Source organism: Catharus ustulatus, chromosome Z (assembly GCF_009819885.2).
Source record: "Catharus ustulatus isolate bCatUst1 chromosome Z, bCatUst1.pri.v2, whole genome shotgun sequence".
NCBI lineage: Eukaryota > Metazoa > Chordata > Aves > Passeriformes > Turdidae > Catharus > Catharus ustulatus.
In genome coordinates, this window is record NC_046262.2 from 58713039 (window position 1) to 58737004 (window position 23966).

The following is a 23966-nucleotide window of genomic DNA, read 5'->3' on the forward strand; positions in this document are numbered from 1 at the left end:
GTATATTTATACAGTGAGTGTTGTTTAGTGCTATTATGTCACTAAAAGATCATTGTTTACATACTGGAACTAGTTTACATAGTATGATCTCATGGTTATGAATAGTTCTTCTGCACTGCGTTTGGGCCTCCCCAATTTGGGGTTGTCAGGGGTCTTTGATGAAGGTTTTCAAGGTCTTCTTCACATCTGAACTTTTCAACTTTGTCTTCAGAGCATGTGTGGTTACAATGTTCCTTGGTCTGTCTGGCCCTAATCAGCCTAAATTATTTATTTTGAGGCTAATTTGCTTTATATTTGGCAATTTCTCATTAGTATTATACTTATCTATCTCTAAAGCTATCCATCTGGTGAGTTTTTTTCTTCTTTTTTGTCTATTCAGCATTAAGAAACTAGTTAACCGGATACTAGCCATTACACTGTATAAAAAGTTATTGTATTGTGTTATTGTATAAACCTTATATCAATATATGAGGTCATATAGTATAACCTAATATGGTATAAAAACTTATGATTCAGGTTATATAACTATAGAAAGTTGGGATTCAGGTTATATTGATATCTTGTAACTCAAGCTATATAAGCATCTTGTAACTTCAGCCTAAGTTATATAGGAAAGAAATCCCTTGTTTGCAGGAAATTAAGATCATGCAAATGGTCTGGTTTCACTAAACAGACCAGTTTTCTTTAAAACCTGGCCTTAAGAGGAGTCTTTATTTTGACTTCTTCAAACTGTCGAGGTCGGTGAAGAGTTGCCATGTGATTTTGGGCTTTGTTGTTCAAGTACGTTATTATTTTTAAATGTTTGTTGTTGCCCTTACAGTGTAACACCAAGCACACTTTAGCTCCAGCATTGAGGCATGTGATGATTCTCAGTGTTGCTGCAGTCCTGGCATGTACTTTTTTCCCTGCAGCTTGCCTTCAGGTTCAGAGAAAATCAGTAGGTGTATTCTTATTGTAGAAAATGTGCCTTTACATGAAGCATTCATGTGGTACTAACAAAAGACTGCTATGACAAGGAAGTGCCTAGAGTGGGACAATCTCTGGACATACTTTCATTTCTTGCTATGCTCTTCTCTGTTTTCCTGGTGTTACTACAGATACGTTAGTCTGTTCTGCTGGTGAAGACTTAAAAAAATTGATTCTTTGAGAAAGGCAAGGTTCTAACAGCACCTGAACAGACTGGAGGATCTTGATTTCTTCACACAACTCACCTAGTGCAAGTCCTTACTTCTCTGTAATATTCCCCTTTTCCCTCCAACTGTTCTGTGTGGTGTTAAGTCACTGTTTAACATGTAGATTTTAAAATCTGGTAATAATTATGACCTCCCAGCAGTCTTTTTTTTTTTTTTCTAATTATATTTTTAAGTGCCTAATTTCTAGCAGAGTTCTTGTTAAAAAAAGTCAGAGTGGGCAAATACTGCATATGGAATAACTCCCTCAGGGTTTATTTTCTGATCACTGAAACAAAAATTAAACTACTCCTTTCAATTATATAATTATTATTATTACTCCTTCACATTGCTACGAACTGTTCACTCTTTTTATTAAAACAGGTAGATTGTCTTCTGTGTGCTTGATGTTTTTAATAACTAGTATTTTTTACCAGAATCTAAACATAGCAAAAGACTCCATCTTTTGTCAGCACTGTGTATTTTGTCAGATTTTTCTCTCTTTTACCGACTTACTAGGGCTGTCAGTTCTGGCTGGCTACTTATTTTCATTATTTGTATTTTCCTGTCAAATTATAAAAAATAGAAAAATCAGTTGTTCTGACCTTAGTATTTTCTTGTCATCTGAGTCCACATCTGTTTCCTCTTGTGCTGTTTTTCTGTAAAAACAATGCAAAACCATTGCATGCAATGCACATTCTGGTCGGCATTTGAGAAGAAATTCCCAAGTTTTTCTTGGAAATTAAAAAATACTTAAGAGAAATTAATAATAGTGTCTTGAGAGATTTGTTTTCCTGTCACTCTGCCTATTGACAGTGTCTGTGCTAAGGAGCCACTGAAATGAAGAGATAACTTCTGTCTCTTAATTAATGTTTGCTTAAGTTTGCAGTGTGCAAAGGTCTTAAAGATTGGTTGTCAAGTATTATTTGTTCATTTGTTTCATTCAGTTAGAAATTCTGCCACTACTTTTTACAGTATCTGTAGCTGCAAATGCATTGAAAAGACCAGGAGCAAAGACCATTTCCTGTTCTTGCAAGCAGCCTTCTTGCAAGCAGCCATGCAGTACATTTTAGTAACTCAGAAAACTCTTAGAAAACGGTTTTCTGCCCTGTCTGTACTAGAAGCAAGTCATTCTACAGCAATGGCTTTCAGAGAATCAGAATATGCTGAGAAGGGACCCACATTGATCATCGAAGTCCAACTCCTGGTCCTGCACCGGACATCCCAGGAGTCATACCATGTGCCTGAGGGCACTGTCCAAATCCTCCTTGAGCTGTGTCACTCTGGTGCTGTGGCCACTTTCCTGGGAAGCCTAATCTAATGCCCAGACACCCTTTGTGTGAAGAACCTTCTCCTGATAGTCAACCTCAACCTCCTCTGACACAAATCCAGACCATTCCCTTGGGTCCTATCACTGATCACCACAGAGAAGAGAGATCAGTGCCTGCCCCTCTGCTTTCCCTCAGGAGGAAGCTGTAGACCACTATATAAATCTTACTCTCATTTCAATCCTAAACATACATAGCTGGTTACTTTACTGGTAGTTCACCCATAGCCTGATTTTGAAGATAACTTGGTAAAGGGAACTACCAAAGCAATTTATTTTTGTAGGTAAGCTTTCTGGAGGTTCTCCTGAGGATGATTTTTGGGAAGGGTAGAGGTTTTTCTCGCTAGGGATGCTTATATGGCCAGAGCTGTTAGCTTTATTTTGGGCACAACATGCTGAAATTGTATCCCTTCACAAGTTTCATGTCTGTTTAAAGCAGAGATAGTATAAGCTGTCATATTTCCTCTTCATACATTACAAACCTGAGATTTTGTTTGCCTCATATAAGAGGATTTCTTTATCCAACTCTTCCTTGCATCCTGTGAACTGGTTTCACATAGCTCTTTTGCACTGATGATTGGAACTTCAGGCACCAGGAAATGGTGACGCATGGATCTTGTGCACCTTGGGTGGTACTATTCAAGTATTACATAAGCCTGTTTCTTATGCCTTTTAGAGCAGCCTTTTTGACTTTTTCTTTCATTTTGGTTCCTAGTACTCATTCTGAGATGTACTAATAATGCCATTCCTACTGCTCAAAGGAAATTAGAATATTTAGCATAAACTCTTGTTAGAAGCCCAGGTGTATCACCTTTTATTTTATACTGTGATAATCCCAGATTTGAAAAGCAACAACTGTTAAGGTGGTTCAGTTCTTATGTAAAGTCTCTCTGTTTCTTACATTGGGCAGCACAATTCATCTGTACATACTGGGATTTTGCACCATGATTGTTAACAAAATGCTAGTAGTACTAACCTCTAATAACCTTCCTGCACCCCAGTACTTCTGCTTTCAACATGATCTATATTTCTAGCTCCCTTTTTAGCAGTTACTTACCCTCTTGACAGTTTTGCTAACAGGCCTCATTTTCTCCTGCAAAACTCATGATTTTTCTATACTTCATAAGATACATGCAGCTCTTTGTATTCCGGCTCATTGAAAAATCCGTGCATCTCAGCAATATTTTGCCTGGTGTCACTTAACTTCAGGAAATCTGCATTGGTTTTCTTTTGTTTCTCTTCATGATATTGATTATTCTTTCTAGCTCTGAACCCTTGGTTTTCTGAATTTGCACAATAAGCACTGCATTTTTTACTCTTCAGTCAGATATCACATGAGCAGCCTGATATGCTGGTGTTCAAAAAGCCTAGCTGTACCTGTATTTACCTGTGCAAGTTCTTTCAGATTTCTGGACTAGATGGTGTCTGTGCTTCACACTCTGTCCCCTTGGTTGTGCACACTGAAGCAATTTTCATTTTTGCTTTCAGGGTGCTGGTGGTAATTTCCATATCAGTGTGCTGCTGTCATTAGTGCCATTGACAGGAAGAACTACTTTTTCAGCATTGGTTTTGATGCGAATTCCCACTAAAACAGATTAGAGGTCTGTGTCCATATTGAAACCTAATTTAAGGGCCTGCATATTCCTGCTTGACTATGAGCAGTATCTAACGAAGTTGCCTTCTTGAAAGTGCTTTTGACACTACTACAGTAATTTCACAAATACAAACCACACCATTTTGACTAAAATTTTGCTCCCATACCGGAAATACGGCTTATACTCGGGAGCGGCTAATATGTGAATAATTTTCTGATATTTACAACCCCAGAAGTGTCAGCCAGGGTGCCGAGCCGAGCACCTGCCAGTAAAACCCAGGATTTCGCGATTGTTACAAATTGGTTACTGTGTTGTGCGGCAGGTGGGGCCAGCTCAGTGCCGGCAGCGCGGGGGGAGGGAGGGAGGCGGGGGAGTTCCCTCCTTCAGGCGGGGAGAGGCGGGGGGCTCTGTGCTGACATCCCCATGGTTCGGGGAGGAGGTGGGGCCTCCGTGCTGCCATCCCCGCGGCCCGTGGGGTAAGCGGGGGGCTCCTGCCCACGCCTGCCGCAGCGGGAGCGGGGGGTGCTCCGTCCCCACCTGCCACCACAGGGCAGCGCCAGACCAGGGTGAGCGAGCCCAGAGGTGGTGGCCAGCCCCGAGCGGCAGCGCCAGGCTGGGCCACCTGGCCCTGTCGGCAGCCCCGAGCGGGCCAAGCCTGCACAGCCCGAGCCGAGCCAGTAAACCCCACCATGCCGCGGTTCTGTTACTATTTGTCAACTTTGTTGCACGCGGTCCTCGCTGCGAACGACAGAGCGGCTTATACTCAGGTGCGGCTTATTTATGGACAAAGAACGAAATGTTTGCCAACACCCAGAGATGCAGCTTATAGTCTGTGCGGCTTGTATTCGTGAAATTACAGTAATTTCACGATTATAAGCCGCACTGAGTATAAGCCGCACTTCTGAGTTTCAGCAACTTTTTGGTTTTTTGTCCATATATAAGCCGCACCTGATTATAAGCCGCACATTACAATACAGAGTGTGATAAAATCTATCTATTCTATCACCATCTGTTGAGGGTGGGGACAGTGATCCTTATCTCAATGGCAGATAATCTGCTAATGGGCCATCCATTGAAACCAGACGGGCCATTGTTCTTTATCTTTTCACACCTCATCCTTCCTTCAGGCAGTCATTGTCTGCTAATGGCCCATTGAGTCCCAGTGTGTGACTGATAAAATTACTGCATCCAATTGAAAGTTGCTCCAGCCAGGGGGAAGAGCCCAACATTTCTTACCAAGATAAAAACAGAGGCTTTGGGACACTAAGGTAACCCCTTTCTCCACTGGACTTCAGTGGAAAACCGGATTTCTCCACATCACCACTGGACCTCCGGAGGGAAACTGCACCTTCTACAGGAGCACTGCTCCAACTGAGCCACATCTGTCACTGCAGGAGGATGCAGCCACCATGGAATGGGACTGCTACCAACACCCTGCCTGACAGGGTGTCAGGTTGTACTCTGACTTTGTCAGGGTTTGGAGTTTGTTTCTTTGTAGTATTTCTATTTTGATTTCCCTAGAAAAGAACTGTTATTCCTAATTTCCATATTTTTGCCTGAAAACCCCTTGATTTCAAAATTATAATAATTTGGAGAGAGGGGGTTTACATTCTCCATTTCAAAGAGAAGTTCCTGCCTTTCTCAGCAGACATCTGTCCTCCAAACTAAAAGAGCAACTTTTTGTTCTTTGTCCATATATAAGCCGCACCTGATTATAAGCCGCACTTTGGGTTCGGACCAAAATTTTAGTCAAAATGGTGCGGCTTGTAATCGTGAAATTACTGTACTGTAATTTATCCTTTATTCTTGCCATTGTATTTCTTGCAATGGGCTCTGTGCACAATTTCATACTTTTCTTCTCCCTAACCATTTCAATTAAATAATACTGCTTCCTCCAACAAAGCTTTCATGGCTCGTTTCTCTGCAGTCAACCACCATTTTTGGGCATCTCTCTTTTTCCCAGCTAGCAGAAATACAGGGGCTGCCAGACCATCATGAGCGTATTTGCTCTGTGTATTTCTTGGCCGTTTATAATGCCTGCGGGCATTAGCTGTTTGGGGTTCAAGGTTCAATTAAGGACATTTTGTTGAAAAAAATACCTGGCAATTGAAAAGGAACTGAAAAGTAGCTAGGAGCTGGTGCCTGAAATATTTCTAAAACCTTTCTGAGACACTGTTGTTTGTTTACTTTTCAGATCCCCCTTTCCCAAAAGTAGAATTTGTTGCAGTTAAAGGTTCTGCACCTTTGCTCAGACTCCGGAAAGCAGAAGATCAGAATGGACCAATCAGGTTTGTCTTTGTGCTCTTCACCCTTTCAGAGAATGTTCTGCAGATTCATTTTATGCACAGATTAGAACTGTTTTGAGCGGCAAGATAATTTTTTTTAACAATTATTTTTAGCAATTATTTCTTTCAATAAGAAAAATCTTAAACTATACCTTACAGGTTTTATGCCTCCTAGGCAGAGTAATATTTAGATTCAGGCTTTTTGCTGTTTTCTGGAAAAAAATCCTAGTTTGGATAATTGTGAGTTTTCACCACTAACTTTGTGGTTTGATTTTGTTTTTCTTTTCCCTTTATGCACAGTGAGGTTACAGTAGACCTTGACTGATAGATCCAAACTGATGTGATTTTTCTTTTCCAATGAACTCATGCAGACAGTACATATTTCCTCCCAGAGTCAGAGGGAATACTGAATAATATCCTCATTTAGGCATATTCTGAATACTATTTTCCTGGTAGTGTATCACTATCAAAATAGTCATGTATTTCTATGTATTTCTAGACTAAAAGGATATACCCCTTACTAAGTGCTGTTGGTGGTATAACAAAAAGGTAACTCAGTATTACACTGAAGTAGAAAATACTTGAAAGCTAGTAACATCTCATGAAATGCCTGGTGTAGCAGCCTTAGTGAATAGTCTTCCCATGGTTGAATATGATAGACTAAACATTGTTTTGAGAGAAATGAAGACGGATTTTATTTTTTTAAGATGGTATCTCTCCTTTCCTCCTTTCAATAGAAAAAGTCTTGTTTCTGTGAATTTTCAAGTAATTTTTAGAGAAAATGGTATGTTATTTCATAGGTGAACTTCAGTGTGAGGAGGAGGAGATAGCCAGAAGTATGTCAGTTTTATATTCTTCTGAACATTAATAAGCATGTAGCAATAACATGCATGTGATGAGAAGACCCAGCTCTAAGCTGTGCATGCAGTGCTTTTGGATAAAAATGAAGTGGAACACATGTGCACAGATAAACATTTTAGTATAAGAGGTGTTTGTATTGAACATTGTTAATAAAAACAGTTAAGAGGCTACAAATAGAAAAAAGCAGTATGCATTAATGGATAGCTGATGCTTATTTCGTTGAAATGAGGGCTAATATTTACTTTCTTTTTGTTTCACTCTAGTTTTTATCAAGTGATTGTGCTTCCTCTGGATTTGCAAAGCACTTTTATTTGTGACTCCTTTGCTGCTACAACTTTCTTTAGTAACACCACTGACATTAAAGGATATGTGGCAGCTGAATTTCGGGCGAAGGATGTTGCTGATAATATGTCAATTACTCTTGGAGACAGACATTATTATGGGAAGTTTTATAATGCTCCTTTAAAGCTGGGAGAAGAGTATTGTGTTTTTTTGAAAATAATAAGTGAGTGGAATAAGGTAATGGATGTTTTAAAACCTCTTTACACCTCTTGAATGAAATGTTGCTTGGGGAGAAGACAAAAATGTTAGCTGGGTATTTCATTTTTATGATGCTTCAAGGATCTCCTAGTTGACAGAATTAGATTAAATCTGAAGCTCTTTAAATATCTTTTATAATTACTTGATGGTACTTATGTCCTTGTACTGTTGAAGCAACTCTGAATGCCAAAAGTCAAACAATGGAAAATAATTTAAAATGAATGCCCATTCCAGCCCTCAGTAATTGAAGGCGTCTGTGTTGGGCTAGAATTTACTAAGAGATTAGTATGAGAATTTGAAAATCATTCCTTAGCAATGATGAGTTCACTCATTTTAATTTTTAATTAAATATTTTATAACAAAATATACCATTCTCCAAATGACATGGAAAAATATATTTTATCACATGTTGTTACCTTCCAAAAGGCAGTGAGCGTCAGCTCCAGCTCCACTGAGAAAGCCTTATTTTAAAAAAAAGTGTATTATTATCATTAATTTTTTATCATTTTAAAGTAAATACAGTAGTTTCACGAATACAAGCCGCACGGATTATAAGCCGCACTTCCGGTGCCTCGACAATGTTGCTGTCTTTGTCAATAGATAAGCCGCACCCCGAATATTAGCCGCACTTTCGTTCGTCGCGAGAATCCGTGCGCAGCTTTCACAAATTGGCCAATTAGTAACAGGATCGCGGCATAGCGGGCTTTACTGGCTCGGGGCGGGGCCAGGAAGGCTCGGCCCGCTCATGGTTGCCGACGGGGCCGGGTAGCCCAGCTCAGCGCCACGGCTCGGCGGGGCTGGCCGGGTGGTGCTGCCGCTGCCGCCGGGCTCGCTGGCCCCCCTCTCCCGTCAGCACCGCCCCGCTGCCGCGTTCCCTAGCCCTGCCGGCGGGCTGCCGCCGCCGCCGCCCGGCTCGCTGGCCGCGCCGCGTTCCCTAGCCCTGCCGGCGGCCTGCCGCCGCCCGGCTCGCTGGCCGCGCTGCGTTCCCTAGCCCTGCCGGCAGGCTGCCGCCGCCTGGCTCGGCGGCCGCGCCGCGTTCCCTAGCCCTGCCGGCGGGCTGCCGCCGCCGCCGCCCAGCTCACTGGCCGCGCCGCGTTCCCTAGCCCTGCCGGCGGGCTGCCGCCGCCGCCGCCTGGCTCGCTGGCCGCGCCGCGTTCCCTAGCCCTGCCGGCAGGCTGCCGCCGCCCGGCTCGGCGGCCACGCCGCGTTCCCTAGCCCTACCGGCGGGCTGCCGCCGCCGCCGCCCGGCTCGCTGGCCGCGCCGCGTTCCCTAGCCCTGCCGGCGGGCTGCCGCCGCCCGGCTCGGCGGCCGCGCCGCGCCGCGTTCCCTAGCCCTACCGGCGGGCTGCCGCCGCCGCCGCCCGGCTCGCTGGCCGCGCCGCGTTCCCTAGCCCTGCCGGCGGGCCAGCCACTGCCGCCGCTGGCAGGCATGCCGGCCGCGTCGCCGCTGCGTTCACGTACTCGCCCTGCCGGCGGGCCAGCCACTGCCGCCACTGGCAGGCATGCCGGCCGCCTCGCCACTGCGTTCATGTACTCGCCCTGCCGGCGGGCCAGCCGCTGCCGCCGCTGCCAGGCTCGCCGGCCGCCCCCTCCCATCTGCACCGCCGCCGCGTTTCCTCGCCCTGGCCAGCACTGCAGGCCCCCGCACCGCCGGGCTCCCCCACGCTGCTGGCCCCGATTCTGCTGGGCTTCCCCCGCTGCCAGGCAGCCCCACCCGTCGGCCTTCCTGCTTCTGCCATGCTCCCCTGCACTGCTAGCCCCAGTTCTCCCGGGCTCCCCCGCCCTGCTGGCCCGGGCTCTGCCGCCCCCCTGCCCCGCCCTGCTTGCTCAGGCTCTGCCGCCCGCCCCCACACTGCTGGCCCCGCCTCTGCCAGGCTTTCCCACCTCAGCCGGGGCCGGCCGGGCTCCAGCTTGGCTTGGGGCTGCCGCGGGCTCTCACTTCCGTGTTGGCAGCTTTTAGAATTTTGTTAATGTATTAGCCGCCCCGGAATATTAGCCGCACTTCCGGGTTTCCACCAAAATTTTGGTCAAATTGGTGCGGCTTGTATTCGTGAAATTACTGTACTTCTTTTTACCTGGAAACAAAATGTTTCTAAAATGTACATATCATCTAATTTTCCAGTTGTATCTCTCTCAGGAGTCAACAACTTTGATTTTTTTTAATAATATCAGTCTCAGTAGTAGAAAGTTTTTCTTGTATGGGACTCAGAATAACTCTTTGTGTACAATATAGTTCCTGAATGTCAAATACACAAACTGAACTAAACAGCCTCTAATAAAGAAACACTAAACAGTGCCTCGCCTTGCCATCGAAATTGGGGTTTTAGAACTTCGTGTATACAGCATAAAACAAGAGAAATGTTTAAACTGATCCATGAGTCACTTATAAGTAATTCTCTAAAATTTTGGGAGCTTGCACACAAATCTCAGTAAGATAAAACAGCTTCTATTAAGAAATAGTAAGTAACATCCTCATTTATGCATATTCTGAAGTACTGTTTTCATAGTAGTGTGTTACTATCAAAATGTATTTCTAGAGTAAAAGGATTTACCTTTTACCTGTAACTGCCTCAGTTCAAAGTGAGTGAAATAAAACTAAGTGCATGTAGTAAGAGGATTCTGGCATCTATTACGCTGAGAGATTTTATAGCAGAGATGAAGTGGTTTCTAATCCTGATACAAGTCTGTTGGTTGTCATAAATTTTAATTAATTGTGTGAGGGGAAAAGTGGGAAAATAACAATAGAAGGCATTTTATTTCATAAATAATGTTAAGTTATTAACACTGACATCCAAAATATCTTGGAATTTGGACAATGAACTGTATTTTATTGAAAAATGTACTCTGTGGAACAGAATTGTTAATCAGTCAAATGTATACAAGTTTGGCCTCTCTAAGTGCTACTACATATATCTTTCAGCTTAGTTTATTTATCCTTGGGTTTTATGCATTTATATTTTCTTATACTGGAGTATTTTAACTTCTTTTACTTTTGTGGCGGCTTTTGCTGTGCAGAACAAAGTAGCTTCTTATATATCTTTGCCAGTTGTTTATTAAGCTGTTTATTAAGCTGCTTCTAACTTTCTCTTTCTTATGGATTGTTTCCTGATCCTTCACTGCTGACATTTGCACATATATTTTCTAGCCACTGATTTGATGGATTAATGTTGCGATTATTTGTGGAGGTCACTCTTGCTTCCTAACATTTAAAATGCATCAACTGCTTAGTGTACACACTTCCCTTTATGGCTTTAGTAGGTTGATGAAATACACAACAGTTATGGATCATTATTGGGATTGCAAATACCAAACTGCTTTGTTTCGCAGCTCTGCTTTTTTGAAATGGAACTTGAATTGCTGGTTCGAAAGTATTGGTTATCTTCAGTTGTCATGCCCCTTTATTTTGTGCAATTGCTATATTAGAAGGTTAAGAATAAAAATTGAAATTATGAATTGCAGTTTGTTGGATTTTGAGACTTTCTAAAAATGTGATTACTTAAGCAACTGCATTTGGATTCAAGAGCTCAGTCTTCTTTTAAAAAATTGCTTGCCTTTCAGTTCTTAATACCTGTGAAACCAGTATTTCTGAAGTGTCTTTTACTTGTTAGCACATTTCCATTTGAATACAGACAAATTAGAAATAGATGTAAAAGGCTCCTAACTAATGTTGTCATTATTCCCTTTTATATTCTGGCATCCTTAAGAGTCCATTCTGTCTTCTTTCATACTAAAAATGGTACAATTTGTATCATCATGCTGCAAAATCATGGCTTGGTTTTGATTTTTATTAACATATTACTGAATGTCCCTAACATATTGTCATATCATTTTTCCATTGTTCAGATTTGGAGGTGCTCACTAGAGTGTGTCATGAAGGTAGCAATCTGGCATTTGATTTGGTATCTAAATCTCCCCCTTTTTCTTGATCTTTTCTCTTCTAAGAAGATTTTCTTTGTCAGTCCTTTGTCCTTTTAATTAACCAGAAAATTCAATATAAGTAATGGGTGTAAGAATCATTGAGGTTCTACAATTCAGCATGCAGACACACAGAAGTGAGATTAATCACTCAAATGTGCCTTCATCCTTTTGTCCAAATGCTTCAAAACATAACCTTCTTTCTCAAATGTACTGTTATTCAGAGCAACGTAATACACAGTTTGCTACAATATAAAAAATGCATGTATTGTGTATGTGTTATGTGAAAGTCTGTGAAAGTCATTTAGCAGGAAGCACTACAAAAATACACTTCACAGTAATTACACAATAGATAATAGAACCTAGAATAGAGCATTTTGTGTATTTATAACTGTGAAGAGCTGGGGAAAATGCTCCACAGAGACCAAAGCTTACTGTAAAAAAATCAAACTTTCTTAACAAGTCTGCAAAAGCAGACCCATGTTTCTTTACGTATTCTATAAAGTTATTAAAAATTACCAAGCATGTTATCATAACTAAGAAACTGCTGCATGTAGTATTTGTAAAACATGCCATGAGATACTCTATTTCAACATACATGTTCTGCATGGGGGAGAGTTAACACAGCACATTCAGCCTTAGCTTAGCTTTTCATAAATCCTGAGTTCTTATTGAAGCAACATCAAAGATCTTTCCATGGATGGAAGACTGTAAAATGAAAGGAAGAATAATGAGCTAAAAACTAGAGCCAGCCTTTCATCAAAGCACTATGTCTAATCTTATTTTTATAAGGTTTAATCTTTTAAGACAATATAGAGGCTGCTACCAAGGGAATAACAAACTCCATTCCCAATAGTAATTTTTGTTGATGGCTGATCTTTCAGAGACTGTTAGTAAGAATAAATTTTTCTCATGAGCAACAGTAATTTTTATGTTTTCTCTTTTAGGTAAGAACACAGTCCTGTACTGTTTGGGCACAAATTAAAAGTAAGTCAATTTTTCCTTCAATAAAATGGTCTGAGTTGTCATGGCTTTGCTGTGACTGTTTCTTCTTTTGCCATTCATGATCATTGCCTTCAAGGATTGAAAAGATTAGAGATGGAAAATTTTCCTTGCTCTTCACTATTCCATTCCAATGGATTCAGCAATCCATCCTAAAATGTACTCTCCTGTTTTTCTCTGATTTTCAATATTGCTATTTCTGGGCATCACATCGAAGTCCATAGAGCAATTTTTGTGTACTAAGGATTTGAAGCACAGAAAATGTGAAATTTTGGAAGCCTATTTTAAGATAGTCCTATATTGGCTTAAAGATTTTAAAAATCAGTCAAAGAACAACAATAACTAAAAATAAAAATGACTAAAAGTAAAAGTATTTTAAAAAACAACAAACAACCCCCCAAAAACCAAATTAAAGCAAAACCAAAAAAGTACCAAAAAAACCCCAACAAAAACCAGCAACGCAATATCCCTGCAATATTTTAACTTTTGGAGGCTATATTTCTTATTTTAGAATGTTCAGATGGTCTGTCAAGAATTACATCTTTTTACAATATTTAAAAAAACGGAAGATACTGTGCAAAAATGAAAAGTATGGCTGATTTGGATACTGGTAAATGGAGTTTCTTAAATATATAAGTGCATAACTTTAAAATCCAGTAAATTTCTCAGCGTGGTTTTATTTTTATTTACTTTTTGACTTCAAAATATTCCCAATTAATGAATTTATCTCAGAGGATTTGGAACCCACTAGAGATCATGTTTCCTTCCTTTCCACCATAGTTGAAACTATTCTTCACCAACCTCATATCTCAGCAAAAAGCCAACATTTGTCTCCCCTGACACAGAAAGCAACACCACTGGAGTCTCCTATGAGCCCTAAAATCTGCTTTTGAGTTGAAAGCTCCACAAAGTCTCTTGAGTTAGGAAAGGCAGTAACACTGGAAAGTGGGGCAGTACTTCGGAATGATGTCAAAAGATGTCATGGTTGGAGTGCTTGAGGTCTACCTCCTCCATATCTGATTATCACTATAACTGATGTTCTGGTGACAATTCTCTGTTTATTTCTGGGTTTTCTTTAGTTGCTCTTTCTTTAATTACTCTTATGACCTAGTTCATTTACTACCACACTTAGAATATGTGCAGGCAGTTCCTCGTTGTGGAAACTCTGCTAAGATCAAGGATTCCCTGGGTTTGGTGGTGCCATTGCTAGGACTGTTGAGGCAGTAGCTGTAGAATAACACTGGAAAGATAGAAAATTGTCCTTTTCTGAATTTATCATTTATCAACATGTAGCACATCATCAAAGACTGTCTTACAAATAGGTGGATTTTGGTTTGGGGGTTAAAAGAATGAACATAGGAAAGAGAGTAGGACAGGTCAGGCCTTTGGCCTTTTGTTGTAAATCCATTTGCCTTTATATCATATGGACTTACAGCCAAAGTGTTCTTTGCCCTAATGTGCTTCTGCAGCTGGAGAGCCTGAGAGTATTTTTGGCTTGCTGAATCCTTTGAGAAATATTTCTTAATTCAACTTGTGTGGAAGGCAAATCTGTAAATTAAATCTAAACTAAATGGCCATGTTTCAGATGTCATCTAGCTAGACATTGTGTGATAGATCATCATAAAAAATGGTAGGAAACTGTATTAAAAGCACACTTTCTTCTGCCACAAATAAGTAAAACAAAATTTTAGGTTTTTTTGTGGTATACACTCTACAATATGGAGGGAAGACAAATCGAATTTTTATAGAGGGTTTACATCTTCTCTAGAGATGTGTAATTTGCTGATGGAAACTGGTGTTACAGTGTTATAAGGATACGTATGTCTTTTACCAAAAATTATCCTGATAATAATTTTTTAAATATTCTAATTATAATCTTTCTTCCTCAACTGGATGGTAACTACTAAATAGTGAACTCCCTTACTCTCATTAATTGAGCATCTGGGTTTTGTTGCTATACTTCAGCTATGAGACTGAAGCTTCCTTATTTGGTTGGTTTGTTTGAATTGTTGGATACTTTCTTTTCAGATTTATCACCCCCTCTGCAATACATGACTGCTATTGGATTAGGGTCAGTGGCTGCTGTCTGCCTTATATTGTTCCTGTCATTCTCCATGGCACGGTATGTGGTGTTGCTACCTCCAGTTTTGCAGTCCTCCTTTACATATTTTTCTTCTCAGATAGTTTTTATTGCCAACATACTTGGTTTAGGCATCTTGGGTGGTTAGAAACTGTAATCAGAGGTGCTTTCAGTGACCACTAATGCTGTTCATTGCTTGAACTGATGTCCTCTGTATCTTTGCAATTACTGGCAAAGCATTTGAAATGTGTAGGGCTTATCTTAGTAAAGGAAGGATTTAAGACAGTGAATAGAACCAGGACTTTAGTACAGAAGTGTTCTGAATTAGTGGGAATTAAATACATGAAGTTTATGTGCTGAAAAAACTATGCACTTTGCTTATGTACAGAGCTAATTTTTTGTTTTCCCAAATTTTTTCAAAAGACCTGAAAATAATTGTTTTTCAGTATTGGTTAAAATTTACCTAAAGGCCATGATAAAATTTTAAAATTGTAAACAGGTTTATTAATTTATGTTTCATGATCCTTCAAGCAGGGACATCACTGTCTTCCTTTCAAAGGTAAAACAAATATGCAAGCTATGTAACTGCAAATACCTACATATATGTAGAACCTCCTCACTAAAAACTATGTCTTTGTAGTTATTTCGATATGCATATCTACAAGAATAGTCTTCTGATATATTTCTCTTGAAAAGTGAGGAGCCTCCAGCTTGGGGACTATGAAATATGGTGTTGATTGGCTAAGCTACTTGTTTGACACTCTGAAACAGAAGGAACTAGTAATATATGGGGCTGAAAAAAGTAGTTTAATTTAGATTGTTTGTGGTTGTCTAAATTTCAAATCAGTTCTTGCAATCAAAATTCTGAATTAAGTAATTTCCTTAAGTAATTTAAGGAAGATCTCAGGCTTTCCTTGGCAGAAGCATGCAGTGGTAAACTTGAGCTTAAACTCTTGGTTGTTTTGGGGGACTTTGAAAATGTCAGAGTCAACTTTGATATTTGAGGAAGAGGGGGCTTTTACTGTCTTGATTTCTAAAGTAGCTTACTCCTGATAGAGGGCTTATTGCACGAGGAAGGGGATCCCTGGGCTGTCATGCTGTGAAAGGCTTCTCAGTTATTTCAGTTTCTCTGGCAAAAAGGTGGCAGAGGGATATTAGTACAGTAAATTCACGAATACAAGCCGCACTGACTATAAGCCGCATCTCTGGGTGTTGGCAAATATTTTGGTTTTTGTCCATAGATAAGCCGCACACGAATATAAGCCGCTCTGTCGTTCGCAGCGAGGACCCGCGTGCAATTAGTAACAGAACCGCGGGAGGGCGGGGTTTACTGGCTGAGCTAAGGCTGTGCAGGCTCGGCCCGCTAGGGGCCGCTGACGGGGCCAGGTGGGCCAGCCCGGTGCTGCAGCTCGGGGCCGGCCGGCGCTGCCACTGGGCTCGGTCATCCGGGTCGGCGCTGCCCCGCGGTGGCAGGCAGGGACGGAGCTTCCCCTGCTCCTACGGCAGCGGGCAGGGAGGGAGCTTTCCCGCGCCTGTGGCGCCGGCGGCGGGCAGGGACGGAGTTTCCCCGCTCCTGCCGCGGCGGCGGCGGGCGGGGACAAAGCACCCCGTCGGCTCCCTGAGCCGCGGCAATGGCAGCGCGGGGCTCCCGTCGGCTCCCCGGGCCGCGGCAATGGCGGCGCCGGGCCCCCCCCGTCTCTCCCCTGGGCTGTGGCAGAGGAGGAAAGAGAGCTCTCCCGCCTCTCTCCCCGCCCCCCGTGCTGCCTGCAGGGAGCCAGGCTCCACCCGCGGTGCAACAAAGTAGTGATTTGTAACAATCGCAAAATGCCGACTTTGCAGCTGCTCGGCTCAGCACTCTGGCAGGCACTTCTGAGGTTGTATTAGCCGCTCCTGATTATTAGCCGCATTTCCAGTTTAGGAGCAAAATCTTAGTCAAATTGGTGCGGCTTGTATTCGTGAAATTACTGTACTTTTCAAAACTATTTCAAATCAATTAGGTTCATTGTGATAGGAGAGTGATTTGAGGTATGAGACAGTACTGGAAGAATCACGTATGAGTATGAGCCGCATGTGAGAGAGTGCAGAGAAGATAGACCCTGAACTTCCACTTCAGCCTTCTTTCATAAGGATTGAGAGAAGACAAAATCTTCAGGGAACTGATTACACTGAGTATATTTGACAGTGGTGTATTACAGGGGACAAAGACTTAATAAGTCAACAATTACAGTAATTTCACAACCGTAAGGTGCACCGGACTATAAGGTGCACCCCCCAGGAGGCGGGAAAATTCGCAACTTTATAGATCATATAAGGCGCACTGGACTATAAGGCGCACATTTTTTTTGCAGCGAGGCTCCGCCCCCAGCTCCCTCCGCGTGGTTGCTGGCCGAGGCCCTGCCTCAACCCGGCAGCCATTGGCCCCCTGGCCTGCCCAGACCCGACAGGGGCGGTGCCACGAGCCACTGGGCCCACCTGGACCCGGGAGGGGTGGTGCCACAGGCCCCCAGGCCCACCTCCACCTGGCAGCCATGGGCCCCCTGGCCCGCCTCCACGCGGCAGGGGCGGTGCTGCGAGCTCCCGGGCCCGCCTCCACCCGGCTGCCGTGGCACTGCCAGCTCCCCCCACGGCTCACGGCTCACACTTCTGGGGTGGCAAATGTTGCAACTTTGTACATCATATAAGGCGCACCGGTCTATAAGGCGCGCTTCCAGGTTTCGGGGAAAATTTTAGTCAAAAGGATGCACCTTATAGTCACGAAATTACTGTATCTTTTAGGCCCTTGATCCCATGCACAGAGAAATTCTTTAATCCATTCTCCTTTTCTAAGGAATATCAGACAGAATCCTTGACAGAAGTTAAAACTGTTCCATCCCAGCAGTAGGCAGAGAAGGGAAACCCCAGATGTCAGTTGTGATAAGACTCTTCACAATGCTCACAAAGAATTATCTGTAATATTTTAAATGAAAAATATGCTCTTAGTTATAATTAACCATCAGTTTAATGCATTTCTAAGTAAGAATGTGATCTGAAAAAACCCATGTGAAGTCAGCCTTGCGCCCTATCCAGTTGTAAAACCATTGTCCTGTTTTAAATGCTGTACTCCAAGACAGATGTGGCCTAGCAGAAAAAAAGAGAGTAGAATTTGATGAGAGAGACCTGGGATCTATTTAATCTAACTGCACATATGGCATTCTAGTGGCATGTTGCTTAGCCTGGCAGGGAGGATACTACCAAGAAGCATGATATGCTAGTATACACAATGCCACTATATAAAGATCAGCTTCCTCCTGTTGGTAGTGCCAGTGGTACATGTACCATCCATGGGCAGTATACCCATATGCTTCTGAACAGTAGGAGAGGGAGGCATGGGAGCAGATTGCTGTGAACAGAATGCAGCTTCTGGGTGGTCTGCAAGAGGAGGTTAAACCAACTTGTCAGTAATACATAGCTATGGCTGATCTTGCCATGGTGTCAGGTGAATGGTGTTGGATTATTTCTTGGGGTCCCTGTAAGTTTCTTTCACAAAGAGCCACTGTATTCAAGTGCTCACCAGCTTGCCACATGTTTGCTGTCTCAGGAATTATGTTTCCACAATGGGTCAGGGCGTGAATTCCTGCTAGCAGGGCTGCTGACAGCAGTTTCAACTGTTCCTCAATGAGTAAAAGTCTGGCACTGGATTCACAAAGTGAAGTCTGACTCCTGATGTCCTTAGATTTTAAATTTTTCATTTTAAATAATGCGTTATCCCATTGTTGTTGTTATTAAAGTGACTTGTCATTCATACACCAGGCTCCATTTCTCTTAGTTCTTTGCTTTCTTTTGTATATGATGCCCATTCATATGCATAAGGACGGTGCCAGAACTCCAGATTTCTGAAGATCTGCAGTGGGCATCAGTGTTCTTGATGCCAAGGTTAACACTGGTCAGGTAATCATCTGGTAACCTATGGGAATGCTTCCTACCCATCTCACGCTGATCAAGATTTGTGCCAGCACTGTGCATCTTTCAAAAAATTTTAGAAGCACTGTAATGTATCTAATCAATAGGAGTGTGTCATATATGTCATGAATAATCTGAGTGATAGAAGTTCCTTGTCATGTCATGTTTGAGTCTTGAATAATTTTTAAGATTTTTTTAACTGGAATTTTTTTCCCTTTCCAGCTCTTGTCTTCACAGCTCAGTGCATCCCCCACCTGCTGCTGTAGCCTGTGAGGCTGTACATTTATCTACTACAGTACACGTGGCACAAGCAGGGATTGCATCATCATTCCTAGAGGCTGAAAGTGTCTCTCTTCTCTGATGGTTTATTACCTGAAGTCAGCGTAGAAAAAACGTGCTCTTCTTTCAAAGCCAGCATGTGTTGGGTGTCTGCACGTCACATATGTACTACAGCATGGGCAGTTTAAATGTGTTTGTCAAGACGTTTATTGTCTTGCCTTAATCCAGATGGTGTGGTGTTTCAAAGAGAACCTTCCGTCACAAGCAGGTTATCATGCATCCCATGTGTTGGTCACAGGCTTTCAGCTATTCCAATTGCATGAGTGCCTGATAATGAGTGCTTGTGTTGTACTTGATTACACAAATAATCCCGTGATCCAATTAAGACTGTTTGAGGATTAACTGCTACTTTAGATACCTTTGCACACATAAACTGGCCTATTATGAACAAAAATAGAGACGTACACTGATGCCAGAAAAAGTACCTATTGTATTTCCAATTATAAAGGTAGAACACTTCTGTCAGTCACTTACAAGTAATGATACATCAGCAACGTTACACTTGTTAGCCATGAAGTTGCCACATTCAAGAAGTGTCAGCAACTGATGTGTTCCAGAGATACTGCAGTCATTGCTCATAACAATTAGCAGTAATTGCAAATAATATACCAATCTATAAAACTGCAGTTTGCTCAAAAGCTGCTTGCTTTAATGGCATGTGAAATTAATTTAAGGAAGGACCTTCCTGTGTTAAGTGCAGTTTTGTTAATCTCAATTCTATAATTACAGCTGAGAAAAGCTATTAAGCCATTGTCCGGTTAATTGGCTTGTGTGTAACATCTGGCTAGAGTCACTTAATGAAGTACAATTAACTAATTTCCTGTGGAATACTCCCAGTTAATACATTTTTCTTTTCTTCTGTGAGAAAGAATCAGTGGCTTTGATTATTTCCAGTCCTCTTCAGAAGTTGCTTTGTTATATGTTAGCAAAAACAAAAATCTGTAAACTGATGAAATAAAAAAGCAGGAACTTTGTGATTTTTTTTAAAGTTATGTTTTGTGTTTACCATTGTAAATATATGCTATGCATTTTTGGAATTGTTAAGTTTCTGAATTGCTAAGATTCTGATGCCTGCTGCTCTTATCATTTTAGATGTTCTGTCTCCCTGTGAGATGTAATTAGGGTCTTTTTGGGTTTAAAGTGCAACAGCAGATTTCATAGTTAGAAGCAAAGAGAAATAAAAGCCAGAAGAGTTTTCAATTGCTGCATCCAGCTGAGAGTGTTTTCTTCCAGGACTGGGCAGATACTATTTCAGTTATCCTGCATTTCCACAGCTGTCCTTCAAGTTAATATTTAATAGCTGAGTAAGAGCACCTTTGTTGCTAATTGAGAAGGAATAACTAAACAGTTCCTACTAGGAAACCATGCCTTAATATTTCAGTTTCTCCTGTGGAATTTATTCTCACACATGCCATGCCTAATTCCCTTTCTCAATGGAATAGATTACAAGGTTTGGTATAGCAGTTCTAACTGCACCACTTCATTCTGATTCAGTCTCCTGCTGCTCTGGTCGTGTGAGAGAGTTCATGAGCAGCTGTTCCTGTGTAAGAAAGAGCTGGAGAGGCTGGAAATTATTTAAAGAGACAGATGTGCCATCCTCTGTAGAAAAACTGAACTTCTTTTTATGCTTTACTGAGACCAGCAGTGTTCCAGTATGCTACACTTGATCAGGACCATAAGGTCCATCTTGACAGTGGGTATAATTGGAAAACTGGAGGTCTTTGTGTAACCTTCAGCAAGTTATTTCTTTTCTATGTGCTAAGTTGCTTTTTCATAATATAAAGTTTTCAGAGCAAGGTTTTTTCCTTACAAAACATCCATACTTCTGCTGGTAGTTAGATAACGTATTTAATAACTGATACAGACATCTTCACACATTGTAGCTGCTTAATACCCAGGAATGGACTGATAAAGGAGAAGAGATGAGGCAGGACTCTCTGGCATCTTCAGTTTTCCACAACAGCTACAGTTCTGCAAGTTTCCCTCATTCCCTCTGCCTCCCTTGTCTCTCTGGGCAGACCTACCTCTGGCTGTAAGCATATCTTCATCTGTGTTTATCTTACTTCTTCATGTACTTATCTTTCTTCCACCTACATTGGTTTCAGTTAAATGAAGAAGGAAAAGAAAACTAATTTAGTCTAGCCAGCCTCAGATAGATGTGGAAATGTTAACAGCTTTTTTTGTTAGACACTTGCTGTATTGCTCCTAAGCTTTTCTACTGAACTAATTGCAATGAGATAACCACACTGTCATGCTTCCAGAAATTCTAGAGACATTTCTAGTGATCTTTCACTGTTGTGTCTTCAGTTAGCACTGAAATTCATCTTTTTCTTCCAGTTTTTTCTTTGCTTCTTGGATAGGTGTTCCACACCCCGGCCAAGTAAAGTTACGCGAACTGAATCTACTCTGCTTTTACTGCTGATCTGTACCACCTCACAGTGCTACATTGAAACGCGCTGTATTGAGAAACTCTTGGTTTAGATCCACACCAATGTCTGTGGTGTCTGCAAAGTGTTTTAATCCTGTTTATAGGAAATGGGAAATTGTTAGTCCTGGATGAACAATTCGTGTAAGCTTAAGTGAAATAAGTTTTTCTATTTTATTTTATTATTGTGGAATAACACAGGGCACTGTAAAAATCCAGCACTTATGCAAGTAATTGTGATGGTATGTCAAACGAAAAAGATTTTATTGTAAAATACACTTTCTGCTACATGTTGCTGATGGGTCCTTTCAACCTTTTGGTGAGATTTCTTGGTTGTGGGCATGATAAAGACAGTCAGAAGCCAGCCAGGCTTATCTGTTTCAGTATTTATATGGTCAATCAATTGTACAAACAGGGCTAGATAAATGAGGCAGTGTCATGGTTTTAAGCCCACAAGTCAATGGAAATTAAACACCTCACAGCCACTCCCTTCCTCCTCCCCTCCGTCCCTCTCTCCCTGCAATCCAGTGGAATTGGGAGGAAAATGAAAGTAAAACTTGCATGTTGAGCTAAGAACAATTTAACAATTGAAAATATAATAAAATACAATAATAATGCTGACTAATAATAATAATAGTGGATAGAGAAAAAAACTAGTGATGCACAATGCAATTGTTCACTGCCCACTGATGGATGCCAGCATCTCTCTCCCCCTCCACCCCAAACCCAGATTGACTGAGTTTCTGGGTGACTCCCCCCAGTTTATGTACTGGGCGTGATGTTCTGTGGTGTGGAATATCCTTTAGCCAGTTTGGGTCACCTGTCCTGGCTAAACTCCCTCCCAGTTTGTTGGGCTTTTTGCATACCTCCTCATTGGCTGAGCATGAGACAAGGGAAAAAAACAAAGTCCTTGATTAAGGATAAACACTGTTTAGCAAAGCCCAAAACATTGGTCTGTTATCAATACCATTCTCATTCTAAATCCAAAACACAGCACTGTAACAGCTACTGAGAAAAAATAAATTCTATCCCAGCTGTAACCAGGACAGCAAGTATGCTCCTTGTGTTTGTGTATGTTCTCAGATTTAACTATTCTGAATCACCACTCCTGTGTTCCAAGGTCTCGTGTCTGTGTATAGTTTATTCTGTTTGTTCCATTACATTTAACTAACTGAAGATACAGTCAAAATTTCTCAGCAGGGGTGAAGAAGCTCGGTTTTCACCCCAAGACTGTAAAAAATACTAGTAGAATGCGAAACAACAGAGAAAGAATTATAGAAATATCGCAAATTTTTACCAGCAAGTAATTTCCAAAGGCCCAGATTTTCCTGAGCAGCTTTTAGCATGGAATACTTTAGCCTGATCTGGTAACAGTTCATATAAAAGTCACTTCTGCAGCCATCCTGGGAGGACTGAAAAGGCAGCAGTCTGGTGAAGATGTTCCAAGCTAATGACCACAAATCTGTTGTGCCAATACATTGAGTAAAGAGTAATATAAAAAGAACAAAGAGTAGGGTTGGTGAAAACCAGATCTCGTCTATCCTTTTTAAGTGTGTAAAATGGCCTTTCCAGTTTTACTTTTAACTAACAAAAATGTTAGGAAGTTTCATTTTGGTTTGTATTTCTCTGAATTCTAACCCATTCTGGGTATTTTATTTTCATACATTCACTTGTCCAGTCCTTTCTTCTAACTTGGAGTATTCCTTCATGCACAGACAAACAGAATCAAACCACTGTGGAATGCCAAGTTAGTAGCAAATATCCTCTGAGAGGCACAGGGACAAGGCATGAGTGTTTAACACATTCTTTGCCTCTGTCTTCAATGTGGATAATGAGCCAAGGGGTCTCAGTACCCTGATCTGGAGGACCATGACTGTGAGAATGATCAACTCCCAGTTGACTCCGAAGTTGTGCAGGATCTGCTGCTTCAGTTGAATATTTGTGGAGTCTAACGGGCTTCCTCAAAGAATTAGATGATGTCATGGCAAAATCTGTCTTGATTTTTGAGCACTTTTGGGAAGCCAGAGACCTCACAGCTGATTTGAGCTGATGAACTTTGTTCCAGTTTTTCAAGGGGCAGGAAAGAGGACCAGGGAAACTAGAGACCTGCCAGTTTCACTGTGTTCAGTAAAATTGTAGAAAGATATTGAAAAACACCTGAAGAATAATGCAGTTACTGGTCACAGCCAGCACACCTTCATGAGGGGAAAGTTCTGCTTTATCAAACCTGATCTTCTTTCATAACAAGGGAACCCACCTAGCCAATCAAGGGAAGCCAGTTGATGCAATCTTTTTGGATTTCAGTAAAGCTTTCAATAATGGCCCTCCAGTATTGGAAAGCTGTTAACCACATTATGTGATGGGTGAAGAACTGGCTCAGGAGTCAGGCCCAAAGATTACAGTGAATGGGGTGACACCAGAGTGGTTTCCTGTCACTAGGGGGTTTCCACAGAGCTCCATCCTCAGCCCTGTGCTCTTCAACAGCTTCA

General features: G+C 41.8%; 1 protein-coding gene across 1 annotated transcript in view; it reads left to right on the top strand.

Moving 5' to 3' along the window:
* Positions 1-22597, top strand: part of SUSD1 (sushi domain containing 1) — a 48637-nt gene extending 26040 nt beyond the window's left edge. Inside the window, exons 11-15 of the mRNA XM_033084588.1 lie at positions 6286-6379; positions 7501-7756; positions 12640-12679; positions 14723-14816; positions 18936-22597. Of these exons, the coding sequence (XP_032940479.1) occupies positions 6286-6379; positions 7501-7756; positions 12640-12679; positions 14723-14816; positions 18936-19074 (623 nt within the window). The 3' untranslated portion in view covers positions 19075-22597. The remainder of the gene's footprint in view (positions 1-6285; positions 6380-7500; positions 7757-12639; positions 12680-14722; positions 14817-18935) is intronic.
* Positions 22598-23966: the final 1369 nt, after the last annotated feature.